The sequence below is a fragment of the Cucumis sativus genome, chromosome 6 (genome assembly GCF_000004075.3).
Source record: "Cucumis sativus cultivar 9930 chromosome 6, Cucumber_9930_V3, whole genome shotgun sequence".
Lineage (NCBI taxonomy): Eukaryota > Viridiplantae > Streptophyta > Magnoliopsida > Cucurbitales > Cucurbitaceae > Cucumis > Cucumis sativus.
In genome coordinates, this window is record NC_026660.2 from 28,226,369 (window position 1) to 28,242,845 (window position 16,477).

General features: G+C 34.9%; 3 protein-coding genes across 4 annotated transcripts; 2 read left to right on the top strand and 1 right to left on the bottom strand.

Moving 5' to 3' along the window:
• Positions 1-1,595: 1,595 nt before the first annotated feature.
• On the top strand, positions 1,596-5,077 carry LOC101211960 (uncharacterized protein At3g52155, chloroplastic). 2 transcript variants are annotated; one of them, XR_004217749.1, is made up of 5 exons: positions 1,596-2,320; positions 2,471-2,570; positions 2,813-2,992; positions 3,088-3,588; positions 4,878-5,077. XR_004217749.1 is itself a non-coding variant. In XM_004134770.3 (5 exons), exons 1-5 carry the CDS (start codon positions 2,086-2,088, stop codon positions 4,944-4,946), a joined length of 702 nt encoding a protein of 233 aa, XP_004134818.1. In that variant the 5' UTR covers positions 1,627-2,085; the 3' UTR covers positions 4,947-5,077. The 2 variants fall into 2 exon arrangements, 1 of the variants encoding a protein (XP_004134818.1); XM_004134770.3 differs by having other exon boundaries at positions 1,627-2,320; positions 3,471-3,588.
• A 1,748-nt stretch (positions 5,078-6,825) lies between these two features.
• On the top strand, positions 6,826-12,867 carry LOC101211724. Its single transcript, XM_004134769.3, has 14 exons — positions 6,826-7,255; positions 7,372-7,541; positions 7,747-7,828; positions 7,941-8,044; positions 8,243-8,369; positions 8,458-8,552; positions 9,543-9,666; positions 10,325-10,405; positions 10,605-10,703; positions 10,788-10,973; positions 11,585-11,722; positions 11,817-11,873; positions 12,055-12,192; positions 12,419-12,867. The coding sequence occupies exons 2-14, from the start codon at positions 7,501-7,503 to the stop codon at positions 12,614-12,616; spliced, it is 1,470 nt and encodes a 489-aa protein (XP_004134817.1). The 5' UTR covers positions 6,826-7,255; positions 7,372-7,500; the 3' UTR covers positions 12,617-12,867.
• Positions 12,868-13,055: 188 nt separating this feature from the next.
• On the bottom strand, positions 13,056-15,305 carry LOC101215173 (myb family transcription factor PHL7). Its single transcript, XM_031887235.1, is given in 7 exon segments — positions 13,056-13,782; positions 13,995-14,064; positions 14,253-14,310; positions 14,433-14,475; positions 14,587-14,663; positions 15,115-15,248; positions 15,250-15,305. Coding segments are annotated over 7 exon segments (849 nt in total). The 3' UTR covers positions 13,056-13,371.
• Positions 15,306-16,477: the final 1,172 nt, after the last annotated feature.

The following is a 16,477-nucleotide window of genomic DNA, read 5'->3' on the forward strand; positions in this document are numbered from 1 at the left end:
AGAGATAGCGATTAGCCCGTTCAGGAGTGAAAGACCCAGAAAGGTAATCGGCAAGTGAGATTGAAAAGAGGGACCTTAAATCTTTACAAGAGGGAAACAGTACTGGAGAGTAGCAAACTTGTGGTTAGAGATGAAATTGAGAAAGGGTTAGAATGGCTGAAGCCGTCGGAAGATGGCCATAGACGACCGTCGACGATGAATTTCCCCAACAAAGTTGTCGACCGAAGTGGCGTAGAAATTCAGAGATAAAAGAGACTTGAGAAAGGAAAATGGCACGTTTTCGGGAGAAATTATTGATTTTTGCCACAATGTGGCGGGCAATTCTTACGTACAAGGGAGAAACGCGTCTTATTTATACTTGGTAGTTATCAAGCGATTGCCTTTTACTTTAATTACAAATTTGTCCCTACAATGTAAATATATCATTTCGGTTACATAAAACCTCATAAATGGACTGTGATTTTGATTAGGTAGTTCTTAAGTTTTATCAAATTATATAGAATAAATTCTTGACAATAAATCACCTTGACTCAATCTTAGTTTTTTATAGTAAATATATAATTTAACTATATATTTATTTAATAACTTACGAGTTTTTTCTATGTATTTATATTTTATTAAGGCAATAGATGTTTTATGTAATTTTGAACATAATAACGTGGTTGACGTAGGGTAATAAAATTACATTAATGGTTTTTCTTCAACAGGAAAAGGGTAAGAGAAATCACATTCTTATACTGATTTTTATTTTAATTTCATCTATATAAATTTCAATATTTATACCTTTTCATATCAATTATTTTTTATTAAATATAAGCTTTCCATTCTAGGATTTATAAATTGAAAACAAAACCAACAAACATAATAACTAAATTGAAATGAAACTCAAATCTTAAATATTACTTTTAGATTCAAAATTTAAGATTAACGCTTGTATCTTTTCCGTAAAACTATTAGAGTCTCAACGTGATACTTTAATTTATGATCATGGCGTAAGTTGTATGTTTAATTACTAGAACGATTAATCAATATTTGAAATTTTTGTATGGATGACTTATAATTACAAAAAGTTGCGTTAAAAAAAAAAAAAGACTTCGATACTTATACCATTCACGGTCAATATGGTCGCTAAAATATATGTAAGGGCTTAACACTCCTACTAATTATTGCACCTTCCTCCCCTTCTTCTTCTCGTTTCTCCTTAGACTGAAAAATAGACATATATGTTGTGTTGGATTTCTCTTGACTGGATGGAAGCTATGGACAAGATATTCAATTCAATTCATGACTGTAACTTTGATTTTTTAATAACACGAACATTTGCGTAGGAGAAGAGTGATTGGATCTGAAGGGAGTGAGAGGAGAGACGACACCATAGTTGGTGTGAGGCACAGTGATGTCGTCGGGTAGAGTATTGGAAGGGCGGATGCTACGAGCCTTTTCTCACATGATCATTGTGGTGTGACAACGAAAGGAAATGGAGAAGGAGAGTGGTGGAGGAGAGCAAACTAATACTAAAAAGGAAAGACTTGCCAAAAACTGTCGAACAAAAAGATGTGAAGAAGTGACAGGAAGAATTAGAACGAAGAAACGAGTGGAAAGGAACGAAAGTTCATGGAAGCGTATGGCAGTCGCACATTTTTTTGTAAACAAATCGATCCTTTCACGTGTGAGTAACATTCTCAAAAGATTACTTTTCTGGTGGTTATTTTTTTCGAGTCATTCCTACAAATTTTCCTCTAGAAAACTCCATTGAAGGTACCAAAGTAATTACTGAGTGAATAATAGCAAAACAAACAATAAAATTAAATTATGTTAAGAGCCCAAAGCCTTATCTGCTTGTCTTCTTCTTCTTCTTCGAGCTCATCTACCATTCTCGAGGTTCAGGCGAGGAATTCTCGAGTTGTTCCTTCGAATTGATTCCGGTTCTGAACAATCTAATCATGGCAATGCATTCCCATTGAGCAAACCAGCTAGTACATAGCAGGTATTGTTCGTTTAGGAAAAAATTAAGCTTTAAGCTCGCCATCGATTCTCCGAGCCCACTCGCCTCTCTCGCCTCTCGGGTTGAATCGAACACGTATCATGAACGCTTCATTTTGCTGTAATAACATTCAACAACATCCACAACTCTTTAAAGTTCAACACCCAAGCTCCTCCCTGAGGGGAAGAAACCCTATTCAATGGTCATCTGCTGTTATTCAGACGGCGGAGAGCGAAGTGGCAACTGAGGAAGCTGCGTCCCAATCGGAATCTGTTGCTCGTCGCCTTATTCTGCTTCGTCATGCTAGGAGTTCACGGCAAAAACTGTCAGTGCGAGGTGACATTCTAAAATTTATCAGATTATTGAACTGTCTACCTAGCTATGAACACCTTGCATCATCTCATACTCTTTTCATTGTGCAATTTCACCCGTCCTGTCATGGTTACATATGAATTTCGTTTGTTCTCCTTAATTATTGTTCTCTAGATCATGATCGCCCCTTGAGTAAAGATGGAAAAGTTGATGCTATTAAAATTGCTCATAAACTCCAAGAATTGAGTTGGATCCCTGAACTTATTTTATCCAGGTTAGGTCTTTCTTCAACTGATTATACACTTTCACGATGTATTTTTCTCTCCCTCATTCGAACGACCCTGTTTGAACTTAGAATGCCCTGCAATGCATGATTATAGGTATGATAATTTATTTTCCTGTAGCTTTTCATATTTCCATTAATCCTTTCTTTGTATTGAAGTAGAGCATCCAAGACAAAATTTAAAGAATCTAACTCTATACCGTTTGCATTTGGACTTGGATTTACTGGAGCAGTGATGCCAAGCGAACCAGAGAAACACTTAAGCTAATGCAGGAGCAAGTTAGTGGTTTTTTGGAAGCAGAGGTTCATTTCATTTCCAGTTTTTATTCTATCGCTGCCATGGATGGTCAGACTGCGGATCACCTTCAGCAGGTTATCTGTAACTATTCAAGGAATGAGATAGTTACAGTCATGTAAGTGTTACTGATTCTATATTCAATAGAAAAGAAGCAAGTAGGCCAAATTGAGCTTAGCTCCAAGGGTAATTGGCTTGTCTCCTTTTCGATAGGTTGGAGGTTGGATCTTCCATCCCTTCAGTTATTGTACAGAAAAGAACGGAAAAGAAAAAGAGCAAGTAGAAAGGGAGAAGGGGAACTGTTGTCACTGTCATCCTTAATTTTGAGTTTGTTTTGCTAATACATAATTTTCTAATAGGTTAGGTCACAGAATGTTTTCTATACTTGTTGTTATTGTATAGACTATTCAATACTGCATTTTTAGTCTTCTCTCATGTCAGCACTCCTTCATTTTAAGAATGAAATTTAGCGTAGAAATCTTCCAACAAAATCAATATTTTTTGTTCAAACCTCCAAAAAAACATGTGTCGTGGTTTCTAACAAGGAATAATGAAATAATAGGGGAAATAGTAAGACAACAATGATTTTTATGCAGGTGTATGGGACATAATAAAGGGTGGGAAGAGGCAGCCTCAATGTTCAGTGGTTCCTCCATAAAACTGAAGACATGTAATGCTGCTTTGCTTGAGGCTTCAGGAAAATCATGGGATGAGGTTAGACCTTAATGCTTCTGTTCGATATCATTGGTTTGAATGAGAACATTTGTCTGGCTGGATGGGCATGCATCATGATTGTACACCTACATACAGTGTGAACTTAAATGCTCTTTGTTGAGGCTTCACATTAATTTCCCTCAGTTAACCTCGAGGAAAACTGGCCACCCTTTTTTCAAAAGAAAACAATTTGGATACTTACATTTTCTTATAAAAAATAAAACTTCCTCTTTACTTTAGGTAGATTTGGGGACACGGCATCTTCACTGGATTAAATGAATACTACATGAAACTATTTGGAAAATGCATATTCACACATAACACAATAACAACCTTTGCTGTTATATCCTCAGTTACAGAATTTCAATTGGTTAGAATCAAACTAAACTGATTTAATCTGAGAGATATTCCTTCAGATGCTGAAGTTAAGACAGCCCCAACTCCCTATGGCAGGGTCGGGTTTGTAATGGAGATCAAATTTAACACCTGTTTTCCTGTGATCATATGTGATATGGTGGGTTGATGCTGACCCCATGAGGAATATTAGATTGGATCATACTTCTTTGGTAAGGTTCAACTAGGTGGTAATCATGAAGTTAAGTAAACAAATGGTATGGTAAAAACTGAAAAGATGTGATCCCCAATTTCAGGAGCTTTAGTTTTTTGGTACACTTGGATGCCCTGGGTTGTAGGGAATGAGGGGAAGACAATCTAGATAGGTCCTGGGTAAGGACCACAATGTTATGGTCTGTTCATGTTCAAGGTCTATTAAAACTCGCATATTTACTTATACTGTTTAAGATGACAAAAGGCATCCCCTATTTATTGCTTGCCCTTTTCTTTTTTTTCCTTTTTCCAAAGATAGTCACATCAAATTGTTTTTAGGACCTCACAATGTTTATAAGTTACATGGAATACTACTTTGTTCATTGATGATTGGTTTTGAGATAAACTTACCTGTTATCAAATATGATATCAGACCCATAAGTTCACAGTAGATATTCTGACTAAAAAGGGAAAAAACAAAGAGATCTAATTCAAGAATCTGAACAAAAAAGATCACAATCAAGATGGGTATGTTGAGGATCTTCAATAGGTATTCCGTTCACGTGGACTACACTACTCATTGTCGATTAATTTTGAGATGAAACTTTATGTTATTTAATATTTTTCTCTTTCACGTCATCTAATCCAATACGGTAATATCTGTAGATGCTTTCTCTATGATTGCAAGTAAATCTTGAAACTTCTGCTCTTACTGATGTTTTCCTTGTGATGTACATATTCAGGCATTTGCTTTGGCGGGACTAGGTGGATGGAAGCTTCATGGCATAGTAAAACCAAATAGTAGATCGTAGAACATTTTATAGTTTTCTAGAAAAGTTTAGCAAATTATAGTAACCACTTGTAGTACTCGAATTCACCCTTAGAATGCTCATTTATCTATATATGATAACTTCAATGAAATTTCGACTTCTTGTCTTTTAAATTTCTGCCATTTAAATGTTTTTGCTTATTCTTATTCATTGGTATTTGACTATCTGTCAACAATTTTGAAAATTTTAAAATTCGTTTAATCGTGTTTAAAATTATTTGAAAAATATCATACTTAATCATTAAAAATAAACTTAATATTTAATATTATATTTTTAGTTATTTTAGAATCACCCTAAGAACAGTGTAGGATGATTTTCTTAAATATTTCAAAAGTGTTTTTTACTAAATGGTAACAAATAAGTGGAATAGTTTAATGCCCTAAGGTTTAGGCTATACCATCAATTATCTACCAATAGTTTAACATTTAATATTACACTCTTACATAATCTTTTTATACCATCAAATTTATTTTGAATCACAATTAAAAATCATGTTTGAATGCAAATATTGAAAAACGAAAAATGACAAAAAGTGATTTCAATTTAGTATTTTCGTGAACTTGAGCTGTATCGAATCAATAATTTAATAGTTCACGTAATTGCTTGGTAAGAAGAGTTGAGGTGTACTTTTTCCAATATATATATATATATATATATATATATATATATATATAATAAAAATGGCTATTTTCATAATTTATATTTCATAATAATCCCCACCATATCACATTTTGACAAACAAAGTCAGAGACAAAGCTGCAATTTGCACCCATTAATTTAAGTCCTGTAAAAAGTACAATAAAGTTTTTACTTTATCCCTTTAATTTCTCATTTTTCTGTCTCCCACACTCCTTTTTTTTAAAGTTACAATTAAAAAGTATGTTAATTACCAAAATTTCAACTGACAAATGACACCTTCTTTGAATTTTTTTTTTCTTTTTTAAAATCATGTGATGTACGAATATTTCGAATTTTGATTAATTCGGAAAAACGATCTTATTATCTATGCATATTCTTAAAAGCAATTTATTTAATTCCTTTTTTTTTTTAAAGTACCACAATGGTTTTTTTCTTTTTCCTTTCCATTTTATTGCTATAGTATTATGTATTCAAAATGAAAAAGTCTACCCAGATTATTTGCTTTAAACATAAGTTATTAGATTTATGATCAATTTGGAAGCTGACTTTTATTTACTAGAAAATAAGTGCAAAAGTCAAGTGTTATCTCTTTAAACTTCAAATAATAATAATAATAATAATTGCAATAGTAATAACAATAATAATCACTAGAATATTTTTAGTAATTTGATCCTAGGTTTAAATTAGTAAATAAGATTAAATTATTAATTAATACACATTGTTATAGACTTACAAGTGGTGTAGGTCAATTCACTTACCCAAAATATCAATTTATATGTTTACAATTAGAGGAGGGTGGTAAAAGATGGAAGTGTTAAAAATTTATAAAAATATAGTAAATTTTATATTATATCTATAATATTTTGATTCAGTATGTTATGTTAATTTATATTGAATTATTTGACAATGTATCTAGAGGTAAGTTATTATTATTTTTTTATGCATGGTAAAAATTAATTAAAGTTATTTAAAATATTGATTAAAAGTGGAGTAAGAGATTAAAAAGGATGAATGTTGAATAAAAGAATGTAGTAAATAGTAAATAAAGTTTGGAGGATTTTTAGATAATATTTATGGTGCAGCTGGGAATGATAATTACAATGTTGTATAATGTTTGCCTTAAACAGCCATTGAATTTATAGTTTAAAAAGTTATAGAAGGAAATAGGCAATAAGAGAGTGAGTAGATATCAACATTATTATTTATAGAAGTACTTGCAACTTTGCATCTAAAAGAATATCCACTTTGTTAAAGCTTAAAGGAGCTGCTTTAGGAAAATCCATGGCTTTCAGGTACACAACAGCAATGCACCAGCAAGATTTTGGATAATTGTTTCCAAATAACATCCATTACTGAGACCAATTAAAGCATTTGAGTCAATAATCTCTCCCATTTCCCCCTCTTTCTGTAAACCGTACGATTATCGAGAAGACGAGCAAGTTTTTAACGTCACCTTCGGAATCACTACGAAGAGACTTTTCAATTCAATGATTGTAAAACTCTGGACGAGAAACAGCAGTGTCAAAGGAATTTTCACTACTTGGGGCCACCAACTGGATTGCCTCTGTTTGCTGCTGTTTTTGTAGCCGTATCTCTTGCTCTTTCCCTTCATTTCTGCCGATGACTCTGGATCTGGATATGCTTACTGCCAGGTAATGTGTTTCTGAGTTTTGTTCTTCCATTACGGAGTTTTGTTCTTATTACTGGCTTTTGCTATGATGGGCTGGGATCGATTTGAGAGTTTGTGGCATTTGTTGTGTTTTTGCAGATCGAGAAGTGGTTTTGGTGTTTGAGATGCTCGTGGAACTTTTGTTTTGGAGAATGGTGAACTGAAATTGTGACTTGGGATTTCTTTTCCTATGAGGCGGAGTAGCCGTCGAGGACTTTTGGAATCAATATGATTGATCAGTTCATCAATTTTGTTATTCGGCCGCCCAGGTTATTTTTCTGCTATGCTTACCAATCTCTTGAGCTACTGAGCTGTTTTATGGAGCTACAACATTATGTGGCCATAGTATAGCGTCAAACGAAGTGATGATTATTATGCAGTTGAGATCTTGTTTGTTTTTTAGGTTTGTGAAGAGTGAAATCACTCAAATTAGTCTTTATATTGTACATTTTATTACAATTTTTTTCCATACAGGGCGGATTATAACCCTGATCAATATTTATGGGAGAAAAGCTTTACTCTCGCGGGCAGAGCATACCAACGACAGGATTTGGAGGCAAGTAATTCTTCCGTAAATTTCCAGTTCTTTTATTTATTTAATTTTACTTATTCCTGCCTATTGAAGAATATCTATAATCCTTCTGTATTAACAAGTTTTTCCGATTCAGCTAAGAAATTCAAGAGGACATACCTTGCAATGCAGTCATTATTTGCCTTCATCTATTCCTGAAGACACCCCTCTGCCCTGTGTCATCTATTGCCATGGTAACAGGTACTTACTCGTGAAAAAGATCTCCTGTTGGAAAAGGTTTTGGAGGATTTCTTTGTTCTATTGCTTTTCTTTAGTTTTTGGGCATGGGTTTGACAAGTGACAACTGGTCTTATTTTTACTTTTTGTGGTGATTGCATATGATTCTGGACATTCTACACTGAGAATTCTTAACTTAGTTTCTTCTTGCCAATTATTCAGTGGATGTAGAGCAGATGCTAATGAGGCTGCTGTCATACTTCTTCCATCAAATATTACTGTTTTTACTCTTGATTTTTCGGGTTCAGGCTTATCTGATGGAGATTATGTCAGCCTTGGTTGGCATGAGGTATTTATCTGTTTACTATACATAGTGGTTTCAGTTAATTGAGGTTCTGAATCTGAAATATTTTGAACTATGATTTCAATGATGGAAGAGAGATGACCTCAAGGTTGTGGTAACATACTTACGAAGCAACAAACATGTATCCCGTATAGGTCTCTGGGGAAGATCCATGGGTGCTGTAACTAGGTATGTTGAGTCATATGCTTTACCATGCTGTCATCAATATATTGTATGCCTTGATGTTTTCATTTGTCATGAAATTGATCTTAGAGCGAGAGTATGAAGTGTACGTCCTTTTGGTGTATTGAGTTCAGTTTGTTCTCCGTGTCCTTCGTCTATTCTGTCCTCATCTTTTGACAGATGATGTATTGATGCAATCATGCTAAATCACAATTTCGCACTTCTTAGCTGCCACGTACTAGATATGCGTAGAAATTCTGCAACTTCTCTCAAGTTAAATAAAATTTATTTCCTGTAATATTGTTTGCTTTTAAAATGAAACCTTCAATTTATTCATTCTTCTCATAGTATAGATGAAGTTTGTTCCCACTAACGACCTTACAGATGGATCCTGCCGCCATAGTTTGTACCCACTAATATAGATGAAGTTTTCTGTAATATTTTTCATTTCTTTAGTTAGTGCTAAGACCCTTTTATTCCCTCTCTCGTTGCTTGTTTTTATTTGCCCTTGTACATCCTTTCATTTTTCTTGATGAAAGCTTGGTAAGTAAAATCAGCATTTTGGTGAAACAAATCACTATTCTTTTCTGGGAGGATGACGGTGTTGCTTTAAAACCAATGAATATACCCAATTGGCAAGAACTTCTGATATTACTGTGGTATAGTCGTATCGAAACGTGTCAGACTTGGGGAAACTTCCATGTCCCTGCTAATTAGGAGGCTAGGAAGACAGCCATTTGAACTCGAACTTCCATGAATTTTGTTTTATTACTGAATTTTGTTTCCTTGGTTAAAAGAAAAATGAAGATAGAAACCTTCTTTAGAACATCTATTTCTCTTATTTTTTGCGAAAAAAAGATGCTCAGTGAATGCTTAAAAATTTATCGGTCTGGTTTCGTCCTCTTTTCCTTTTTATTTTTTTTTACTGGAATTTATGATATTTCAAAATTTTTAGGATGTATTCAATTACCTGAAACCTTCTGTGATACAATGCAGCCTTCTTTATGGAGCTGAAGATCCTTCCGTAGCTGGAATGGTGCTTGACAGTGCATTTTCTAACCTTTACAATCTAATGATGGAACTAGTTGATGTTTATAAGATCCGACTACCTAAATTCACGGTACAACCTCTACCTTATGCCACCTTTCACTGACTAGTTTAACCCATCTGCATATTTCATTGGACGCTGCTAACTGTGTCACACTAATAACCATTGAGAACTACAATCCTATTGTTTAATACCTGATTTTGTTAGTAACTCAAAATATTGCAAATTAGTTTTGAGTTGGTGTAGTCAATTCCTTGGTTCTAGGAAATAGTTGAGGTTATTATTAGTTGTAGTCAAGTCTAATTGAGTTAGTGGGTTAGTTGCTAGCATTGTGTAATCTAATTTTAGACTTAAGATGTGTATTTATTTTGAGCATTTTTAAGTGAAATAAATATTTCCGATTTTCTCATTTCTCTATATAGCTTAAATATCAACAGATTTCTTTCATAAACGATATATGTGTAACAAATTTGGGGAATTGAACTTTTTTATTTATTTTGAAAAAGTTGAAAACAATTTAATAGAAAGAAAAGGCTTGGAGAAAGGTGGTACCTGCTGTTTCAATTTGTGGTAGTTGATGTTAGCAGTTCCAGGTGGATCCATCATGGCCTTTTCTGTAATTACTCGACTGTCTATATTAATTTGGACTGGGAGTGCTTCCTTTAGTCCATAGATAAGAGAGATATCTTGTTTGGATGGATGATGACATAATGCAAACTTGATATGCCAGGTAAAAATGGCTGTTCAATATATGCGGAGGGTAATTGAGAAGAGGGCGAAGTTTGATATCATGAATCTTAATTGCTTACAGGTTTGTCTGACCTATCATTATATTAGAGCTTGCTAGATTGGCTTCTTCAACTATATTTATCTGTAGTTGTGCCAATTATTTTACCGGAAGGATTTGTCTTCAAAAGTTTGCCATTTTGGCCCTACTTGAACACGAACCAGTGTTATTTCATTTTAGTGCAGTACGTTTTGTTTGAAACCATTTTTTGAAATGCCATCAGGTGACCCCAAAAACCTTCATTCCTGCTTTGTTTGGGCATGCTAACTGTGACAAGTTCGTTCAACCTCATCACTCTGAACTCATCTATAATTCATATGCGGTACTTCCACTTTTGAAGGAATTATACTTTTGACTATAGGACTGCAATTTTCTCATTTCTGACTCAATTTTCTTTATAATGCAGGGGGATAAAAATATTATAAAGTTTGATGGGGATCACAACTCTTCAAGACCACAATTCTATTATGACTCGGTTTCTATTTTCTTCTATAACGTTCTTCATCCACCTCAGTTACCTTCTGCTCATGCAAGTAAGCTTGAGAAATACTATGATTTAGGAGATTTGAAGATTGGGGCTGATAAGGATGAGGTAAATTTCTATCTTGATTGCCTCTGAGCGAGTGCAGTACTCTCAAATTCAATATATGCTGTTTTTTATTCATACGTAATTCTTATTGTTTTCCATGTCCATGGATCAAGTTTTGATTCTGAAAGTCTCCACCAATTTCTGCTTGATATCTCTTAATACTTGAATGATGTAAATCTATTCCATATATATTGTTAGTAGCTGTAAAATATTTTACTGTTAGGAACGTTAGGAGAGTAGAATTTTTTTTGGCAAATTTGCTTATAAGTTCATTTACTAACAATTTGGAAAATATAGACATATTTCTTTCTTTCGGTTTGATGAGACTCCTAGATCTCTAGGCTAGTCCCTCTTTGGCTCATTTTGGGAGGATTGTTTGGAGGCCTATTTTTTTTCATGGCAATTGATGGTCGGCTTGTAACTATTCGTTTATTCATAATTGAACTTAGTTTCAGATTTTTTTTTTAAATATTAGATAACAGTTGCCGATAGAGTCAGGGACATTGAGAAAGAAGCAGATCTTTGAGAGAAGTTAGGGACATGTTTTTATTAATGAGTACTTGAATTTTTAATGTCAATCAGATTCACCCAATCTTCAACCTTTTGATTTCCAGAATCTAATATACGAGATAATATCAAGGCTCCGTTCTACTGGAAATGATGTTGCTGGTTCCTCTTCTGCTCCAAGTGTTCCAACCACGAAATTTGTTGGCGACCTTATTTCTGAAATTCCTCCAGTGATCACAGAAATTGTACGTCTTAAATTAATTGCCATGTTTTGATATTTCCTTTACCCATTGCTTAACGTTTGTGATCTTGATGTATTATTCATTGTGTCTGCTGCAGGATACCATACCTAATGATTATAGTACAATTAACGGTGATGAGCTATCAAATCTGCAGGTGATCTTAATTTACTGTCATTGAAACTTGAAAGTGCTTTAAAATTTTAAATCTTGGGCTTTATATTTAATAATCAGTATCCATTTCTAGCTTTTGCATCGACCTTAAGAGAAAAAGGGTCAACAGTGCTGGCATTGCCATTTGTCATCGTTTAACAAGGACTTTTAGTTCCAATTTGTAGGACCAGCCAGATGGAGAAACTGAAGAATGTTGCTCGTACACGAGTTCAAATAGAGAAAGCTGGGGAAGATGTTCTTCCCTAGGAGGCAGTGAAGAAGAATCTTCTGCCGATTGTATGGTTTCTAAGAACAAATTTCAGGTATTATCCTCCTCTGATGAATTGAATAGTTTTACGGTCAAAATCCCATTTCTTAGAAATAGAATAGATATCAGTGGGCATTAAGTAACATTGAATTTTTTTGGCTTTTGATCTGGTACCTAGTTGGATATGGTTGGGAAGGATTTGACTTTAATGTTCAGCTTCAAGATAGATAATTGCTAATGTTCTTTTTCTGTATGCACGATATTCCATTAAATGATTACAGGAAACTTTAGAAGCATTTCCAACACCTCTTAGAAGCACACAAGGAAAACCCTCTTATTCGTCGGAAGGTGACAAGAAGAAGAAAAAGAAGAAAGTTGCAACCTCTCAGTCTCAGAAGCAGAAGAAATCAAAAACGGAGAAACTAGAAGCCCTTAGTAGACACCTTAGGCTTTGCATTTTAAGGCGAATACATCGTTGAAGATGGCCATTTATGATTTCCACTGTACCATACCCACAACATTGTAAAATGCAGTTGTCGTTTCTTTAGATTTAATTGTAGCTTCCTCAACCCAACAACATACGGAACAAAGTTGGCAGTAACCGTTTAGATTTTCGTTTAGTAAATTAAATTGCCCTGTGCGAGTGTTTATATGATTAGTTTAGAAAGTTTAGATCTGTTGCATCTTTAAATTAAATGGATGAGGAGTAAAGATTCAAATTTTGGATCAATCTTGGATTCTCCAAAGATCTATGTACGTTCTCTAAAGATCTATATAGTGCCGTCGTACTCCCTCAATGAATTCTGGTTTGGATTCAACAGGCTGGAACTTTCATTAGAAACCTTAATGGATTTTAAATCTGCTGGAGCTTAACATAGATTTTCCCTTAATGGTTTGGTATTGGATTCAAACGATAGATCGCCAAATGAAAGGGGATTGTCGATTATATTGATCACATGCAAATATTGAATTCAACTCCAACAATTCTTTAAGATTAAGCATCGGTCCTTCCTCGATCATTAACATAACCATCATGGTTCACTAAATATTGGTCCTACTCAGGAGAACATTTATGTGCCGAGATGTGATATGATACACCGAAATATGTAAAGACTAGCAAAACTATACTCGGAGTTAACCATGGAAGATAATTTGTAAACAAAGAACACTAGGACTAAAAAAACTTGGTTTAGTCTAATTGGCCGTCGTCCCCTATCGATATTCCAGATGAAGCTCATTCCTTGTGAGTGGAGTTTAAACTAGACTCCAGTATCTGATGTGCAAGTATCATCTTTGACTGTATTTGCTTCTTCACTGGCCTCGGACTCTCACTTGGGGAGCTATGGCAACCAGAATCAGGCGTCAATGGTTCGTGATGAGACGAGAAAGAATCATCAATAGAGACACTCTTGCCTTGGGCACGTTCCTTTGATACCTTCTCCTGGCGAGGAAACTCGGATGTGGACGCGGGTGTCGAGGGGTCGTTTTTATCAACTTCTGGGCAGTTATCACCAGAAGCAGGAGCTGTAAAGGCAGAGGCAGCTGGAGCTCCTGAAAGAACCCCACTAAGTTTTTGTTGCTCTTCGATTATCTTCTTCAAGTACTTGCCTTGGGCTTCAATCCGTAACTGCAGTTGTCTCTGTACCTGCATGCGATGAAACAATCAGATGTTTGTGAAAATTTAGCCCACCCCGCAGCAGTCGAATCATGATTCCTTGTGATTCATTAGCCAAGACTTCAAATTACGAGTTACGCCGTGCATTCTATTTAGTAATAGGTTGAGTGCGTGCTCCAGTTTTTAAAATATCTGAAACGTGAAGGGTGCGTGCTCCAATTTTTAGAATAACTAGAGCAAACCTCCAATTGTTCATGCAGTCGCTTCTGGACCTCCATCTGCAGCTTAAGTGCTTCAGTAATTTGCATTCCCCTGCAAAAATATAATAAATTTCATTTTTCTTGTCCTTGGTGATCAGATGGTCAAAAGTTTAGGGTTACTGCCATCAAACAGTCAGTTGCCAATTAAGAGCAAGAAGGGTGCCTCGTTCTACATTATATTTACATTAACTTCCAGTATAACGCAGAGCTAAATGAGAAGTGTATGGGGATTAGACTTACGACGAGCCATCAATGTTTGATAGAATGTCACTAGAATCCTTCTTGTCGGTCTTTTTCCCTTGCATCAACAATACAACAAACAGGTGAATGACTTGGTGGATGTCACTAGTGAGGTTTTGTCTGCAAAATTTTGTGCGAATTAAGATGGAAAAGGAACAATTTGGAACTCGATTCACCTACCATCAGACGAGGAGTCGGGAAGGTATTTTGCAAGCCTATATTTCTGGATGAATCCAAGAAGACAAATTAGAAAACAAACTTTATGCATGCTAACATAAACCTCATCTTAAGTAAGAATAAGAAATCAATCTTAATTATGTGAAATATTACATACCTGTAGGTGGCTTTTGACGTGGTATATTGTTAAACCTTGAACACCCATTACTCTGAGGACGCCTTTGGGTGTAGCACCTAATGAAAAGATGAAACTTACACCCGTAAATATGGTTTAAGACATCTTAAATCGTCGATTGATTTAGGAGGTTAGACTGATGAGTGAAGGTAAATTTAATATTCTATCATCTAACGTCATCCTTTGTTGGCACACAAGTTCAAGATAGTCTACCCTAGCTTCAATTTTTACTAAGTCCATCATGTTTTATTCCTCCACTCCCCATATAATATACAGGATGCATCCAATTTATGGTGTCAATTTTTCATATCTTTGTTTATTTTATTATGCACAAGAATACCCTAACACTTTCATTTTCTCATGTGAGTTGGAAGGGAAAAGTTGTACAACTTGCCAACAAAGAACTAACGCGATAATTTAAATTTGGCATCAACATTTTCATCCTCAGGCACAGTATACGTATATACGAAGATGCTAAACTACAAAGCTACTAGAGGTGAGTTCACTCACGATCTGGACCACCAAGTTGTGCGACTGCATTAACAAATCGTTCGTGAAGATCATGTGTCCATCGCAGTCTCTGCTTTGAGGCCAAATTTGGGCTTTTGCTGGTAGCATTATTTCCATTTGTGGGGTCCATCACAAACTAATGAGTTGTTCTGAATAAAGCTTGAATTATGGGCACTCTGTTGTTGAAACATGTCATTTACCTGTAAACAATAACCAAGTCTAAATGAAGTAAAGAAGACAGAGTTCAACAACAGAGCATCTTAATGAATTCAAAATCTGAATAAAAGTGAGTTATGATGGAGATTCATGATTTTGCTAACATATGGATATTTTCTGCCAAGATTAATGACAGAAAACCTCAAAACTTGGCAATTTAATTGGGTTTCGTGGGTTTCAAAGATGTTTGGATCATTTGATCTTCAGAAGGGGCATTCTTCCTTGACCAAACCTATACCCAACACAACGTAAAAAATGGAGTATCTGGAGAATATACAAGAAAATCAACAGTAATTTAGCAATGATGGAGCAAAGGGCATGACATCAAGAGAGATGTCACCCCAGCACACTTATCTTCACCAAAGAAAATAGATTAGAATCTGAAAAGACCAATGGTTAATGATAATTACAAATATGCCAAAGAAAGAGATGCCTTCTCACCACCGATTGGTTCACACAAAAAAAAAAACCAACTAATCAAATCGATGTAATCTTGAAAATAATTAAAGCCAGCGAAATGGTTACTTGAGCATTAAAACAAGTCCAAATTCGTTTTCGTTAAGATGCTTTAGAAGCAACACCAAAATGAAAAAAAAAAATAAACATTTGAACCTCATCAGTTATTTCCTTCAAAGGTAAGTAACCAACGCTTCAATCACTCAAACAAAGAAACAAACCCCCCTCCTCATCCGTGTTCCAATCGGTAATCACATACAAAACCCGAAACTAATTACAAACGCCTTCAGAGAAATGTTAAAAGCTACAAACGAACTAACAAGCGAAAGAGAAAAGAAGAACAGTAGACTGAAAGAATCGAACTAGTGACTAGGGTTCTAGGGTAGACAATCAGGGTAAGTCAAAGAAACATGGGCTGGGGTTACAGTTGCAAAGCATAGAAAAACTTAAACTAGAAACCCCATGTAAAAGAAAGATAAAATTACAGGTTTAGAAAGAGGATAAGAAGATACCCAGATCTAAGAAGGCATCCCCCAATAATGGGATGGCGCCATTTCTGAGTGTCTTGAAAGCTTTGGAGTTTGAAGAAGGCAAGTAAACTTTTCTAAGAGAATCAAAGGAAGAAGAAGTAGATAAAATTGGATTCCCTTGTGAGTGTGGCAGTTAAACTAACGTATGTAAGTAATGGCAT

Bases quoted from the DNA above. Each gene is read 5' to 3' on its own strand.
- LOC101211724 (XM_004134769.3), top strand. From the start codon at position 7,501: ATGATTGATCAGTTCATCAATTTTGTTATTCGGCCGCCCAG. The intron at 10,406-10,604 runs GTTTGTCTGACC...AAATGCCATCAG, and splicing joins TGAATCTTAATTGCTTACAG to GTGACCCCAAAAACCTTCAT. The intron at 12,193-12,418 runs GTATTATCCTCC...AAATGATTACAG, and splicing joins TTTCTAAGAACAAATTTCAG to GAAACTTTAGAAGCATTTCC.
- LOC101211960 (XM_004134770.3), top strand. From the start codon at position 2,086: ATGAACGCTTCATTTTGCTGTAATAACATTCAACAACATCCACAACTC. The intron at 2,993-3,470 runs GTAAGTGTTACT...ATTTTTATGCAG, and splicing joins AATGAGATAGTTACAGTCAT to GTGTATGGGACATAATAAAG. The intron at 3,589-4,877 runs GTTAGACCTTAA...GTACATATTCAG, and splicing joins CAGGAAAATCATGGGATGAG to GCATTTGCTTTGGCGGGACT.